General features: G+C 39.0%; 11 protein-coding genes across 11 annotated transcripts; 7 read left to right on the forward strand and 4 right to left on the reverse strand.

The window, feature by feature from the left end:
- Positions 1–890: 890 nt before the first annotated feature.
- Positions 891–1,196, forward strand: SMT3 (SUMO family protein SMT3; the record flags this gene model as incomplete). Its single annotated transcript, NM_001180818.1, has 1 exon — positions 891–1,196. The coding sequence occupies one exon, from the start codon at positions 891–893 to the stop codon at positions 1,194–1,196; it is 306 nt and encodes a 101-aa protein (NP_010798.1).
- A 311-nt stretch (positions 1,197–1,507) lies between these two features.
- SDH7 (Sdh7p) lies at positions 1,508–1,909 on the forward strand (the record flags this gene model as incomplete). Its single annotated transcript, NM_001180819.3, has 1 exon — positions 1,508–1,909. One exon carries the CDS (start codon positions 1,508–1,510, stop codon positions 1,907–1,909), a length of 402 nt encoding a protein of 133 aa, NP_010799.3.
- Positions 1,910–1,990: 81 nt separating this feature from the next.
- EMI1 (Emi1p) lies at positions 1,991–2,554 on the reverse strand (the record flags this gene model as incomplete). Its single annotated transcript, NM_001180820.3, has 1 exon — positions 1,991–2,554. One exon carries the CDS (start codon positions 2,552–2,554, stop codon positions 1,991–1,993), a length of 564 nt encoding a protein of 187 aa, NP_010800.3.
- GRX2 (dithiol glutaredoxin GRX2) lies at positions 2,508–2,939 on the forward strand (the record flags this gene model as incomplete). Its single annotated transcript, NM_001180821.1, has 1 exon — positions 2,508–2,939. The coding sequence occupies one exon, from the start codon at positions 2,508–2,510 to the stop codon at positions 2,937–2,939; it is 432 nt and encodes a 143-aa protein (NP_010801.1).
- Positions 2,940–3,038: 99 nt separating this feature from the next.
- On the reverse strand, positions 3,039–4,490 carry YDR514C (uncharacterized protein; the record flags this gene model as incomplete). Its single annotated transcript, NM_001180822.1, has 1 exon — positions 3,039–4,490. One exon carries the CDS (start codon positions 4,488–4,490, stop codon positions 3,039–3,041), a length of 1,452 nt encoding a protein of 483 aa, NP_010802.1.
- A 429-nt stretch (positions 4,491–4,919) lies between these two features.
- SLF1 (Slf1p) lies at positions 4,920–6,263 on the forward strand (the record flags this gene model as incomplete). The annotated part of the gene is made up of 1 exon (NM_001180823.3): positions 4,920–6,263. The coding sequence occupies one exon, from the start codon at positions 4,920–4,922 to the stop codon at positions 6,261–6,263; it is 1,344 nt and encodes a 447-aa protein (NP_010803.3).
- Positions 6,264–6,464: 201 nt separating this feature from the next.
- On the reverse strand, positions 6,465–7,967 carry EMI2 (putative glucokinase; the record flags this gene model as incomplete). Its single annotated transcript, NM_001180824.3, has 1 exon — positions 6,465–7,967. One exon carries the CDS (start codon positions 7,965–7,967, stop codon positions 6,465–6,467), a length of 1,503 nt encoding a protein of 500 aa, NP_010804.3.
- A 762-nt stretch (positions 7,968–8,729) lies between these two features.
- On the forward strand, positions 8,730–9,848 carry GRH1 (Grh1p; the record flags this gene model as incomplete). The annotated part of the gene is made up of 1 exon (NM_001180825.1): positions 8,730–9,848. One exon carries the CDS (start codon positions 8,730–8,732, stop codon positions 9,846–9,848), a length of 1,119 nt encoding a protein of 372 aa, NP_010805.1.
- Positions 9,849–10,098: 250 nt separating this feature from the next.
- Positions 10,099–11,652, forward strand: EUG1 (protein disulfide isomerase EUG1; the record flags this gene model as incomplete). Its single annotated transcript, NM_001180826.1, has 1 exon — positions 10,099–11,652. The coding sequence occupies one exon, from the start codon at positions 10,099–10,101 to the stop codon at positions 11,650–11,652; it is 1,554 nt and encodes a 517-aa protein (NP_010806.1).
- A 263-nt stretch (positions 11,653–11,915) lies between these two features.
- FPR2 (peptidylprolyl isomerase family protein FPR2) lies at positions 11,916–12,323 on the forward strand (the record flags this gene model as incomplete). Its single annotated transcript, NM_001180827.3, has 1 exon — positions 11,916–12,323. One exon carries the CDS (start codon positions 11,916–11,918, stop codon positions 12,321–12,323), a length of 408 nt encoding a protein of 135 aa, NP_010807.3.
- A 252-nt stretch (positions 12,324–12,575) lies between these two features.
- Positions 12,576–14,894, reverse strand: URC2 (Urc2p; the record flags this gene model as incomplete). Its single annotated transcript, NM_001180828.3, has 1 exon — positions 12,576–14,894. One exon carries the CDS (start codon positions 14,892–14,894, stop codon positions 12,576–12,578), a length of 2,319 nt encoding a protein of 772 aa, NP_010808.3.
- Positions 14,895–14,980: the final 86 nt, after the last annotated feature.

Below are 14,980 nucleotides of genomic sequence, written 5' to 3' on the forward strand. Positions count from 1 at the left end.
AAAAAAAAAACATAAAGCACCTATAACTCTCAACTTTGAAGAAGCACGAAAGGAATATGTTTAAATCAACAGAAATGTGAAAAAAATCGGTTATATATACAGAATCCGATTCTTTCTAACATCAAAGAGGTGGGGGAAGAAGGGACTCAAAAAAGAAACGACACTGCACAACCCGAGCCAAACTGACATACGAACACTAAAACCGATTTCCGAAAAAAACTTCAAATTTACATTTCATTGTCCGTCTGCCATCGCATCATCGCCTTCATCTCTAAGAGTTGCCGTGCCTTTCCATCCGCTTTCTTTTCATGCGGCGTTATTCTTTTTTCCTATTTTTGATGGTCCCTGTGCCGTTTCTTTTTCATGTTCACCGGTTTTTGGCGCCGCATACCGTACGGCGGGGCACTTTTGAAACGTTTTTGTGCATCCTGATGCCGTTTTCAAGGATCGCAAGCACGTCGCATAATACGGTAATGCCGAATTAAGGCTACGTCGTCATAGTAGGTTAGTCATGCGCGTTGGAAAAAGAAATGACCAACGCGTTGATTACGTAGTCCCCAAGGAATAATGCTTTTGAAAGTGAAAAAAAAAAATAAAACTGAAAAAAGCCATGCTGTTTCCATCACGTGCATGTCACGTTTTTGCCGCCGAACTCTTTGATCATGTGATATGAATATGTTGGGTTACCCAGCTTTGCCAACACGCGCCGTCGGAAGGTGTTCAGGAAGCAGGAAAAGAGCAAAACACCAACAATCAAACAAACGAACACATTCTACTCTTTTAGTTGATTTTTCTTACCTTTTCCAAGCTCCCGTTTCTTGTTACCACCTGTAGCATATAGGACAGAAGGACCCAGTTCAGTTCTAGTTTTACAAATAAATACACGAGCGATGTCGGACTCAGAAGTCAATCAAGAAGCTAAGCCAGAGGTCAAGCCAGAAGTCAAGCCTGAGACTCACATCAATTTAAAGGTGTCCGATGGATCTTCAGAGATCTTCTTCAAGATCAAAAAGACCACTCCTTTAAGAAGGCTGATGGAAGCGTTCGCTAAAAGACAGGGTAAGGAAATGGACTCCTTAAGATTCTTGTACGACGGTATTAGAATTCAAGCTGATCAGACCCCTGAAGATTTGGACATGGAGGATAACGATATTATTGAGGCTCACAGAGAACAGATTGGTGGTGCTACGTATTAGGACTCTTAACAATGCCTAAAAAACGCCAACAAACCTCTCCCTTCCCCCCACCCACCAAAAAATACCATAGTAATGAAAAAACTAAATAATTCATATTATATAACATAGTATTAATATATGTTCGACAAGAATAGTTTTGTCCACGCCTCTTTCCCAGCTGATGCGGAGGAAGTGCTTTTCGCCATGTTATTAACCAGTACGCTAGCTTTTGTTCTTAATTAAAGAAAAAAAACTATCTCCGTTAAATGAGCAAGTATTAAAGAAGCATTCTTTCACGACGTGCCACAGAGAACTTCCCGTCTTCATTCACCATGAACAACAAGCTCATATATCGTTCGGTTAGATTTGCAACCCATAACAGCCAGCTTTTACTTCCACCTTTGGTTCTCTACAGAAGGATACTAAGGCAGCATAAGCTGCTACCTGGTCCCCAAAGGGAGATGGGTGACCAATACGTGCGAAACGAGTTCAAGTTGCACAAAGATATCGATAACCCGTTGCATATAGTCGGCTTTTTAGCTTCCTGGCAAGATTATCTCCACATGATTTCCAACGGTAAATGGAAAGATGCCACTTTATCTTCGGAAACCCTGGAGAAACTATCCCCTGAGCAAACAGTTCAACTGTATGAATTGATGAAGGAAACACAGAAACTTCACCAAGACAATGAAATAGAATCAAGTAAGGACGTGAAGCGGAACAACAAGGATTAGTGTTCGTCTTTTTATTGCGCTTGTAAATAAGAAATCCATATACTATATAGTACACATGCTAAAAAAAAAAAGCTAAAAATCTCACTTATTTGCAGTGGTCTCCCTCTCCTGCCATATAACCCCACTGGTATTTTCCAATGCCTTATTGTTGGAAACCTGATCTTTATACCATTCCTGCACTTTCACAGGGTCATTGCCGTGGATAATACAAAACTTGAATTTGGACACCTGCTTGTCACATGATGTAAAATCTCCATATCTGTAATAGCTTCTAAATTGCCCTCCAATCGAATAGCAACTCGTCAGTTGATCAAATGCCTCTCGGCAACTCATCGTTGTCGGATATTTTGTACTCATCCTTTCCTGTTTCTTCCTCAAGCTGCTCTCTTTTACCCTAATAGAACCATCGCCTCCCTCTTGATTTATGCTAATACCACATCCAATAGCAGAACTATTACTAAGATCCGATATTTCGGCCCCCTTCGCAAAGGGGCCCGCCGCACTTTCTTCATGAATTTTCATATAAAAAGTCCCAGGACGCCAAGAAAAGGTGCCCTCTTGATTAACGGACACTCCAACTACTGTTATATATTGTTTCATGGAGACCAATTTTTCCTTCGACTCGAATTTAATTGTTATTATCATTATCACGTTGTTTGCCACAAGAATTATTGCTAAAAGATTTTTATCTACTCCAAAAATGGTATCCCAGGAAACAGTTGCTCACGTAAAGGATCTGATTGGCCAAAAGGAAGTGTTTGTTGCAGCAAAGACATACTGCCCTTACTGTAAAGCTACTTTGTCTACCCTCTTCCAAGAATTGAACGTTCCCAAATCCAAGGCCCTTGTGTTGGAATTAGATGAAATGAGCAATGGCTCAGAGATTCAAGACGCTTTAGAAGAAATCTCGGGCCAAAAAACTGTACCTAACGTATACATCAATGGCAAGCACATTGGTGGTAACAGCGATTTGGAAACTTTGAAGAAAAATGGCAAGTTAGCTGAAATATTGAAGCCGGTATTTCAATAGTTTAAATTACGCTAATATCCCCTTCATAATATTTACATATATATATCTTTTATTATCTATATCTTAAATCACATATACCTACAAAACTTCTAGCTAGATTCACACAAGAGTACTTTTGAAGGCTGCGCGTGCATTTTGAAACCAATGAGACCCGCTAAATTCCGTCTGAGGTACAAGATCCCTCGGCTTCTTTCTTCCCTTATCATCAACTTTCGGTTTGCTATTATTGGCATTCATCACACTTAGCACGTACGACATTGGCAAAATTTTGGGTTCGTCCGCCTCACGCTTAAACCATTCTCTTATCCTATATCCCATTGTTTCTAAATCATCTGCCCCAATTTGCTTTCTAAAGTTATAATCTCCTAACTTCAGCATCAGGAGCAACGTGTAATATGCATCATTGCCTGCGTTATGTAAGAAGGCATGTGGCAAGTGAAAAAGCCTTAGTAGTTTACCTAAACTGCTACCCTTCTTGCCATAACACATGCTATAAATTTTCTCTGTGTCAAGCATCTTAACATGTTTTCTAACACCTTTGCTCTCCGTTGAGTCCTCCGGTTTGGTAAGTTCATTATCCAATTCAGGTACATGGACCCCAATTTTCTTCAGCCACTTAATATCCCCCGCTATAGCATGACCCACAAACGCTCTTTCCCAGGTTGTATCTTGGTCCGTCTCACATTTCATATAGAAATTAATCAACGACTGAATGAACTCTACACATTGTTCCAATGGTAATACAAGACTTTCTCCAAGTAAAAAGCAGTCTTTAAAGTCGCATACGAATTTCTTGTTTCTTAACGGTAACGCTTCAGCAACAATTAAATGATAACTTCTTATAATCGGCATCAAGGAATAAATGTTTTCTCTTGGATCATATATGGCGATGCCAATCTCTGTAACAATGTCTGTATCAAATTCAAATGCCTCTACATCGATGGCAAAACAAATTGTCTTGTTGGATGATAATAACTCAATAGTTTTACAGAGATACTTGAACTGAGACCCACCAGGTTCACAATTCATCACAGGTATATGTTCGTTTTTTACGTCCTGTACATCTGCTAAATATTGCTTTCTTAGATTTTTCTCCACATCGTCTTTAGATGCATCAGGTATACACCCGTTTTTCTCTATCCATTTCTTGTCAATTTCTTCCAGCTTCTTATCCAGTAATTCTGAACTTTTCTCATAGATGGACCGATAGTTTGTTTCCAATGCCTTTAAATATTTTTGGATTTCACTACTTAACGCAATGTTAGGGGTATATGCAATTTCGTGCAGAGAATTAAAATGTTCAAACTCATTTATCCATGTCTTTTGTCTTCCTAGTTTATTCATCAACTTGCTACTTGAACTCTTATACAGTCCCACGCCCCCTCTTCTTGAAGGGACCATACCCCTAACTCTAGCTGCATTGCGGGTTGCCAGACTCCTGTTTAAACCTTGTGGTTGATGGTAATTGCGGACTGCTTTGGAGTTGAATCTATGCGTAACCATTTTGACTACCGCTTCGTATGCTTTCTTGCACTTTGTGGAGCTACTCATACAATAGCTTATAATCTGTGTAGTCAAACTATATACTAGGCAAATTACTAGTAAATGCAGTATTCATATGTCCTCAAACCGTTTTTTGCAGTATGTTATTGATCCATCGAATCAAAATTTTTCACCGCCAAGAGAAAAAAGATCTTACTATTTTGTGCTTATGAAAAAATTAGTAAAAGTAAAGCTGGAAGCACATACAAGCGCAGCTGAATCACAAAGGAAAATTGGCACATCCTTGGTTGACACTTGTCTATTTATTAAAAGGTTTTAAAAAGTAGTGTTCAGCAGTTCTATCATATTTTTTTATTTAAAAAAAAATACTGAGAGGAAGCGTATTGTTAAGACACAATTTAGGGTGGCGTTAAATAAACGAGAGAGCCCAAAAATATAACCAAGATAAAGAAAATCAATCATAAAGTGAATTCAAAAATGTCATCGCAAAACCTCAATGATAATCCAAAAAATACATCCTCAGCAGCTGAAGATAAGAAGAAACAAACTTCATCCTTAAAGTTGGCACCAATACCAACCACATCGCCATGGAAATCATCTTCGCCAGATAGCAATACAGTAATTCCTGTAGAGGAACTAAGAGATATATCAAAGACTGCAAAGCCAAGTAAAAATGGTTCGGGGTCAATTAAATTAACAAGCAATACCAAATGGACTCCAATTACGCCGTCTGTTATAATCTCAGGTTCCAAGGACACAAATTCAAAGTCAGGAAAGAACTCTAAAAATTCTAAGACTAATAAAAAAATGAAAAAGCGTGGCAAATATAATAACGATATCAATAAAAAGGACTTTAACGGTCAAACCAACAGTACATCGGAAATAAGTAACGTTTCCAATCTTGAATCCAAACCTTTAGATGCTAACGCTAAAGTAAACATACATTCAAGCTCAGGAGCAACTGCCAATGGGAATATAAAGAGGATAACAAACAACAACAATTCAACCAACGGTAGACAATCAAGAAATTATCAAAACAGGAATGGCAAAACAAGATACAACAACAATAGTAGACACAGTCAGGCGGCTAATAATGCCATCTCCTTCCCAAATAATTATCAGGCTAGACCTGAATATATTCCCAATGCCAGCCACTGGTTGAACAACAATTCAAGAAATAGCTATAAACAACTGTCATACTTCCGTCAACAGCAGTATTATAATAACATCAACTATCAACAACAATTGCAAACACCATATTATTACTCAATGGAACCTATTTTTAAATCTATCGAAAGTATCAAAAACCAAATTGAATTCTATTTTAGTGAAGAGAACTTGAAAACAGATGAATTTTTAAGATCTAAATTCAAAAAAGCCAATGACGGATTTATCCCCATGAGTTTGATAGGGAAATTTTACCGTATGGTTAATTTATCTCTTGGTGGAGACCCAAATTTAATTTTGGCATCTATGAGAGAAGTTTTACAACATAAAGAAACAAACCATTTGGAAATTGCCCTTGGAAGCATAGAAGGTGCTCAGAAGAACATGGCAGATGATTTCAATCCATTGGAAAACTATTTTATTAGGCGCGAAAATTGGGCTGAATACGCTATGGAAAGTAATTTTGATGAAAATGATGACGAAACTGAAAAATACAACATTGAGAAACTATTGGGACCGAACGATTTAGACAATTATTCTTATATGGGCTATCCAAACTTCTTTCCCAGTAATGAAAATGGGAAAAAGAGTCAGAGCTATGACCAAGGTGAAATTAGCAGGCAGTTTGAACAAAACTTACAAATAAATGATTAATTTTAGACAATATTTTTTTTTTTTTTTTTATTATGTATATAGTTAACATGTATAAAGTAATAGCAGATTCTCTCTAAAAATATAACATAACATTTCATTTCAATTCGTACTAAATAATTTTTTATATAACAGATACATAAGATATTTATATAGAGGAAAACGAAAACAAACTAAAAATAAGCTGTTAAGAACAGATATGTTTTATGCCACCAGAGCACACAAAGCTGCGCCAACACCGGACCCATCTTTGGCTAGACGCAAATGTATCTTACGTTCACCCTCAGTGCCAATTGGACTTAATGCCAAAGCATGTCTCAGCATGGATCTGAATCCAGGATAGTATTCGATGACATAACCGTCAAAACCAATTTCTACCTCACCGTGATATCTTTTGTTCAAAGCGTTTGTCTTGATTAGGATGGCGGCAATCGGAACGGCTGCTAGATATGCAGACCTTCTCGTAATGGAACGGACCAGATTTTGAATTGCTTTACGTTCTTCAAAAGTGGTCGGTAGCCTCAAACTCTGCAAAAACGACAATTCAGTTTCACGCAAGTTTGTCGAATCATCGATTTCAATCCTGGAAAGAACTTCACTGCACAATTGGAAAGGAGTCTTTAAACGGTGAGGTAATTGATCGTAATTACGATACTGTCCCAAGATTAAGCCCCTTGCATGCAAGTCCACCAGGATGTTCCTTAACAGCTCACCCAAGTACATGCCGGAAATTCTTTTTTCAAATAGATGGTAACCTGGATTTGGAGAAAATTTTTGGTCAATATCGATGTCATACTTTGTAGCAGACAAATGTTTCAATTCATTGTCGAAAGAACCCCATTCGATGTTGATGCACATTTGGGTTTTTCCTTCATGCAGCAGTCTTGTTCTGAGCTCATCTGGTAGCTTCTTGATGTTTTCAATATCCTCCATATAGCAACCGTTAGTACCAGTACCAAAGATACAACCAATGACAGGCTCGCTAATCTCACCAGCACTCGATGGACGAGAGCCTGAAGTGTAGCAGTGGGATAGGAAAGTGCCAACCGTGTCGTTGGTCAAAGCTACCACATTAATCATAGAGAGCCCCTGAATGTCTAATTGCTCCTGGTATAACCTCACGACATCCTTGCCGACCGTGTCTTCAATCTTGAAGCTTTTGGTCCATCTGATTAAAGTACCGGAACTCAAAGAGGTTTGGTCAACGGGATATGAGAAGGTAAATCCCATTTTCAAAGGTTTTATGTTCTCCCCCGTGGACTTCAACAACTCAGGATGATGCTTCCTAACGAAGGCCCTTGTACGGCGACCCAGGTAGCTAAACAGCTCCTCGCTGGTGACATCCTTGTCATTTAGATATTCTTCCGGAATCTTAGACTTCAATTGCTGCATATCAAAGGTTCCGTCACCATTCAAAGTCACAGAACACACTCTGAAGTGAGTCCCACCTAAATCTGCAGCCAGCAAAACACCACGTTCCGTCCCATTGGGCAAACTGGTTACATATGTAGGGATCATGGGTAGACCCTTGTCCACCGTCTTTTCTTCGCCTACAGAGGTGTTATTCAACCCCTTTTCCATACATTCAATGAAGTACGCTGTTAGTTCGTCCAACTTTGCTGCATCAACCTGCAATGAGGAGCAGATCTCAACCACTGCATCTTCCAATGCCTCAGCATTGACTTTATGTAAATTTTCAAATGACATTACTGTGTATCTATGATTCGATTCTTGTACAATTCTTCCTTGATACACTGATATCTGTTTCTATTTAAACTTCCTATAAGTATGAGACGTACAAAAGAACACGAGACAAGATGAGATTTTACACTTACACAGAATCGACTTTATATAATCCCGAATACATGTTTCCCCCCCCTGCATCGCAAGCATAATAGAATTCGACGACCCGATCTTCTTCCTCTGTCTTCCACACACACAAACACTAATTCACTCTCACTCTCTCACTTTCCCTTTCGACGACACACACAAAAAGACTTTCTGGATGCCCCGCGTTTTTTGTCACTTGATTCTTCGAACAAAGACGCAGGCAACTACCCCTGAAGGGCCCACCCGAAAGTAGTTGCTACTGCTCGTTGCGGTGGCTGCCAGAGTGGCGACGTAGCGTTGCGTTGTGGCTAACATTGGTGAGACAACCCGATTAAATTACTTAATGGGCTCTCCCACCGCCTTTGCACCCAGTGACAGCCATTTTGAAGATAGCATCGGGCTGGCTTCCAAATAAAATCTAGGTCGTTTCTATTAAGTTCGTTTCGTTATTTTTCTGTCTTCGCGGCGGACACGCAAGCCGACGACGACGAGGTTTAGTTGCATTTTGGCTATCATAAAAGAAATGGGCTTGTCGCAACGGGATCAGGACCAAGAACAGGGGTGCTGAGACTACTACTGTAACTGCGACCGACACAGCGTGCGAAACTAGGGAAGTAAAAAGGTATAGGAAGAAGAACTATGTTTAGAATAGCTAAAAACCTCGTACGGACTTTTGAGCAGAGCGTGCAAGATACCCTGGCACTCTCGCAGGACTCGAGCAATCTGGACGCTTTCTTTCAGTCTATACCACCAAATTTGTTGTCTGCTCAGTTGGAATCACCCGTAGATGCGGTTTCTGAAGGTGTTAAGCACACCAACGTCAATGAAACGCTTTCCGGTCTCCGCATTGTTTGGGTGGACGAGATGCAGTTCCAACTGCAGTCCTTTTTCGACTATATAGTAGGTTTCAATGATGATCCGGTGCCGGTGGTCAGTAATCAACACGGATTTTCGTACCCAGATTACCGTCGTATCACATCCATCTTCAATGAACACTGTGGCCGAACTTTGAAGGTCAACATATGGTCAGCTAAAGGAGGCACGTTCAGAGACGAGTATATCAGCATTATATCGAAGGAGAGCGACGATTTGGACGATGTTTCTCTAAACCATGACGAGAGGAGGCCATCTAGTGGGGAAGCGCACCAGTTCCAAGCACTCGGGTTCAAAGTCCAATGGACGCCTTTGATAGCTTCCACTTTCACATACCATATCCTGAACGTGAACATCCCAGATGGACCCGCCCAATCGGCAGGGCTCATCCCAGATGAAGACTACATTATCGGCTGCCAAGATGGCCTGTTGGCCACGGGAGGGGAGACGCTTTTACAAGATATTGTTAGATCAAGAGCAAACTACGATCTGGTCCTTTATGTCTACAACAAAGTTTCTGACTGTGTGAGACCAATCACAGTTCATATAGGTCCCGACGGCAGGTTGGGTTGCAACGTTGGATACGGGTTTCTTCACAGGATTCCAACAGTAAAGCACTGTCCACAACAAGCACAGCAGCAGGGGCAAGATGACAACCCTGTTCCTGTTCCTGTTCCAGTAGAATCTGAGACGGCTTTTGTGCCATCAGCATTCACAGCACCACCGGTGCCAACAAAGAAGAAATCAAAAAATAAAAAGGGTACCCAGCCATTGGCAATGGATGACTATTTTAATGAAGGCAGAGATAAGTCATCTACCGCTGCGAAGTCAGCAGAATCTGACATCCTCGCCCCACCACCACAAAAACAGTCATCCTCTGATTAACTTTCCTGGTTAGTCTTTTGGTTTTGTTTCATAGCAAAATTAAATATATATATATAAGCTTGCTTTCCCTTCAAAACACGTAAACGATAGTTGGCAATGTACGAAAAGTACCGAGACTTTTTTTCAAAGGCACGCGTGTCCTTTTTTGTTAAGACAATAGATATTTTAGCATTCAGAAAGTTTCAATTTCCAAGACTTGACGTTTCAATTATATGGCAATCTCCCAACAAGCACCCGCTCATATAATACCATGCAAGTGACCACAAGATTTATATCTGCGATAGTCTCGTTTTGCCTGTTTGCTTCTTTCACGTTGGCTGAAAACAGCGCAAGAGCTACGCCGGGATCAGATTTACTCGTTCTAACAGAGAAGAAATTTAAATCATTCATCGAATCTCATCCGTTAGTCCTCGTCGAGTTTTTTGCTCCATGGTGTTTGCATTCTCAGATCTTACGCCCTCACTTAGAAGAGGCCGCCTCTATTTTAAAGGAGCATAACGTCCCAGTTGTTCAAATTGATTGTGAGGCTAACAGTATGGTTTGCCTGCAACAAACTATAAATACCTACCCAACCTTGAAAATCTTTAAAAATGGTCGTATTTTTGATGGTCAAGTCTATCGCGGTGTCAAGATCACCGATGAAATCACTCAGTACATGATTCAGCTATACGAGGCTTCTGTCATTTATTTAAATTCCGAAGATGAAATCCAACCATACTTGGAAAATGCAACTTTACCAGTAGTAATAAACAGAGGCTTGACAGGCTTGAATGAAACGTATCAAGAAGTCGCACTGGACCTTGCTGAGGATTACGTCTTTTTATCCCTTCTAGATTCAGAAGATAAGTCATTATCAATCCACTTGCCAAACACTACAGAACCAATTCTGTTTGATGGAAATGTAGACTCTTTGGTCGGAAATTCCGTTGCTCTAACTCAGTGGTTAAAAGTGGTAATTTTACCTTACTTTACCGACATCGAACCTGATCTCTTCCCCAAGTACATTTCTAGCAATTTGCCGTTGGCTTACTTCTTTTATACTTCTGAGGAAGAATTGGAAGATTACACTGATCTTTTCACGCAGTTAGGTAAGGAAAATCGTGGCCAAATAAATTTCATTGCATTAAACTCTACAATGTTCCCACACCACGTTAGATTCCTAAATATGAGAGAACAGTTCCCATTATTTGCTATCCATAATATGATCAATAATCTGAAATATGGTTTACCACAACTACCAGAAGAAGAGTACGCGAAATTAGAAAAACCACAACCACTAGACAGAGATATGATCGTTCAGTTGGTAAAAGATTACCGTGAAGGTACTGCCAAGCCAATTGTTAAGTCAGAAGAGATTCCAAAAGAACAAAAGTCCAATGTTTATAAAATAGTTGGGAAGACACATGACGACATTGTTCATGATGATGACAAGGATGTCCTTGTCAAATATTACGCGACATGGTGTATTCATAGTAAAAGGTTTGCGCCTATTTACGAAGAAATTGCAAATGTCTTAGCATCTGATGAATCTGTTCGCGATAAAATCTTGATCGCCGAAGTAGATTCAGGGGCAAATGATATCTTAAGTTTTCCTGTGACAGGATATCCAACCATTGCTTTGTATCCTGCCGGAAATAACTCTAAGCCTATTATCTTCAATAAAATTAGAAATTTGGAAGATGTTTTCGAATTTATCAAGGAATCAGGTACACATCACATTGACGGCCAGGCAATTTATGATAAATTGCACCAGGCCAAGGATTCTGAAGTGTCTACTGAAGATACCGTACATGATGAATTATAATCAATAAATAAAGCATATATAATGCACATTTTTAACATCTGATTACTCGCATCGTTTCTGGAAGAAAATAGCTAATATTCGTTATTTATGGCATCACGATTATTCTCACCAGTTACCCGTTTATGCTCTTGAAGAGATTTAGCATTACTGCCAGCGCATCTTCAAATACAGGTTTATATGAGACCCATTACTATAACCCTAAGAAGAGAAAAAGGAGTGCTTTCGTTTTCAATCACATTCTAGTTTACAGTAATTGAGTCTCGATGATGTTTAATATTTACCTTTTCGTCACTTTTTTTTCCACCATTCTTGCAGGTTCCCTGTCAGATTTGGAAATCGGTATTATCAAGAGAATACCGGTAGAAGATTGCTTAATTAAGGCAATGCCAGGTGATAAAGTTAAGGTTCATTATACAGGATCTTTATTAGAATCGGGAACTGTATTTGACTCAAGTTATTCAAGAGGCTCTCCTATCGCTTTTGAACTTGGCGTTGGCAGAGTAATTAAAGGTTGGGATCAAGGTGTTGCCGGCATGTGCGTTGGCGAAAAAAGAAAGCTGCAAATTCCAAGTTCTTTGGCCTACGGAGAAAGAGGTGTCCCAGGCGTCATTCCTCCAAGTGCTGATTTGGTGTTTGATGTCGAATTGGTAGACGTGAAATCAGCCGCCTAGGTAAATTGGCACTCAGGCACATATCTGCAACAAGATGCATGGAGTACGTATGTGGCAAACTTTTTTTTATAGTTGAAAATATATCCATATGAGGATGCCAGCCATCATGTCAAGTTTCAATGTAATTATGGTTGTGTATATTATGTTTGCAGCAAAATAAAATAAAAGGGCTCTAACTACAATATATTAATATAAAGAAATGTTATTCAATCTAGTTTGGGTATGAATTTTTTCCCTCTTAATAAAAATAGTTTAAGTAGTTTGTTCAGTCTTCTTATCGCTGGTAAACATTTTTTGGGAATTTGGTTTTAAACTATCAAAAAAATCCTGAAAAAAGTCTTCAAAGGAATTGAATTGGTCGACGTCAGGAATCATGAAGTGACTACTGGACAAGTTCTCGTGCAAAGTACCAACATTAGTAGGCGAAGTAGCGGGTTTCGCGGCGTGCAGATTTCCTGCTCCTGTGTAGTTATTAGCATTAGTCGACATTTTATCATTATCACTATTCTCTTTTGACAAACTGCCAAAATTAATACGAGTCTTACTAGTATCAATTATAGATTTTATGATTTTTCCAACGTTATCAGTAGCCTCATTCATTTTTTCCCCTATAGTGCTCAAATGCCAGTACACTTTTGTACAAAGACTCAAAACGCGTTGACGTTCAGAAGAATCGAACCAATAAAGATAGTCACAAAGAGTTAAACAGGCGTAGACTAGTTGATGACAAGTAAAAATCGGAGCACCCCTTATTAACGTTGGCGGTAGTCTCAAAAACCCATTCAACAGCGAAAATGAATGTTCTTTCATCGTATTAAGAATTAGTTTCAAAAACCTTTGGTTGCTTTTTAGCGTGGAAGAAAATTCTGTGATAAAAGTGCGACATATCATGATATGATAAAAATCAAATGTGAACAATAGCACGCCCGCGCCATCCTTTGCTAAAAGCTCTTCCCAATTTTTCAGCCAATAATTTAGCTCTGGAAAAACAAAGATAAAAGTATCTGCGTTACCTCCATATCTGTCATTGTTAAAGTCATCCAAACACTGCGCAAAATAATTTTTAAGGTTTATAAAGATGCCATTTACGATGTCACCTAAATTTATCTCACTGATTTTAATGTCATCACCAAAATTCGCCTGAGGAAATTTCGCCACAAGTTTATTAAACTCTTTAAGCATATCATCCTGTTCCCTAATATCGCCGTAACTAATGGAATATTCTAAATAGCAGGCAGTTAGTGAATTTAGTATTCTTAGATGATAAAGATCTTCGGGATTATACACTTCTTTTACCAAAACCCTATCCTTTATCTGATAAAAATCTATTACATGTAACAAGCTATTGAGCGCAAAATTGCTTAGTACCAGAGAATTAAACTTCAGTTGCCTATATCTCTTTGCCTTTCGCGAAATATGGAACATACAGCAATATAAAATAGCCTCAATATCAAACGCTGTTAACTTTTCAAACATGGTTAACGTATTAGTGAGTAATCTCTCCACTAAAGGATACAATATTTCTTGTTCTGCAGCGTATTTATCGTTGTCAGCAAAACTCATAGCGATAATAGTAAAAACACTTGTAATAAATAGGTGTGAGTGGGCATATTCCACGTCTATCTCTTTTCTCCCACCTGGAATTATCCAGAAATGGGATCTCACCAGAAATTCTTTTGCAAGCTTATGGCATAATTCCTGATTATTCTCATAAAAATGGAGAAAGTTCACTCTTGCAACAGCATATGGCCTTTGCTGTCCAGCTAGCTTCGCAGCTTTAGATGTAGCCTTCGATGGAAATAGCCTCTCATCAATATCATGTAGCAATTTTAAAGGAGATTCCTTCAACTTAAATCCATTTAAGAAAAGATTTTCTTTTCTATATTCCCCTGTTTTCCTTATCGTCTCTGAGCCCGAAGTTAGACGACTATCGTACGTCTTATTTGAGCTGAAATCCACGTTCTGAATATCATCTCCAGGGCCTTTGATATCGCTGTTATAAGACATCTTTGCTGTGGTGATTATCAAGTCCATTTTCTGGTGTAAAGATTTTATGTGCTCTTCTAAAGATGAAAGCCTTTTATCGATCATGTAATTATCAAAATTGACCGTTCCATTCTTTTCAAAACTACTTTGGCTTTCGTTGGGAGAGTCCGCATTCAAATGAGAGAAAGAACCAAGGTTGTGATTAATTGAGTTGATCTTCTTTAGTAGACCATCCTCACGTAAAGTATTCAAAATTTCATTGTCTTTATTCCTGGCTAAGGAGCAATCAAGCTGCAGAACGTTACATCTGTAACATTTTCCAATGAAAGGTTCAAAATCGCACCTTGTCTTCACTCTCCTGCAAGTATCACAACTAAATGTTTTTCTTTTCTTTCTAGGTTTTTTGTTGCCATTATTCTTAGGACTGTTCGTTTCACTGCGCTCTTTGGCTCTTGCACTATCCTCTGGGTGGTTTATTATGGATCTGATACTATTTCGCACCTTTCCAGAAGCAGAATTATATCCAGCAGTCATCGGTAAACCATCTGGTCTGGGGCTTACTGAGGCATTTGAGTTTATATCCATTTTTTTCCCTGATGTTCAGCAAACCGAAAGAAATATAAAATACAACTGGGAAAGATGTTTTAATGGTGAGTAAGCAAAATGTGAGT

The sequence above is a fragment of the Saccharomyces cerevisiae genome, chromosome IV, assembly GCF_000146045.2.
Source record: "Saccharomyces cerevisiae S288C chromosome IV, complete sequence".
Lineage (NCBI taxonomy): Eukaryota > Fungi > Ascomycota > Saccharomycetes > Saccharomycetales > Saccharomycetaceae > Saccharomyces > Saccharomyces cerevisiae.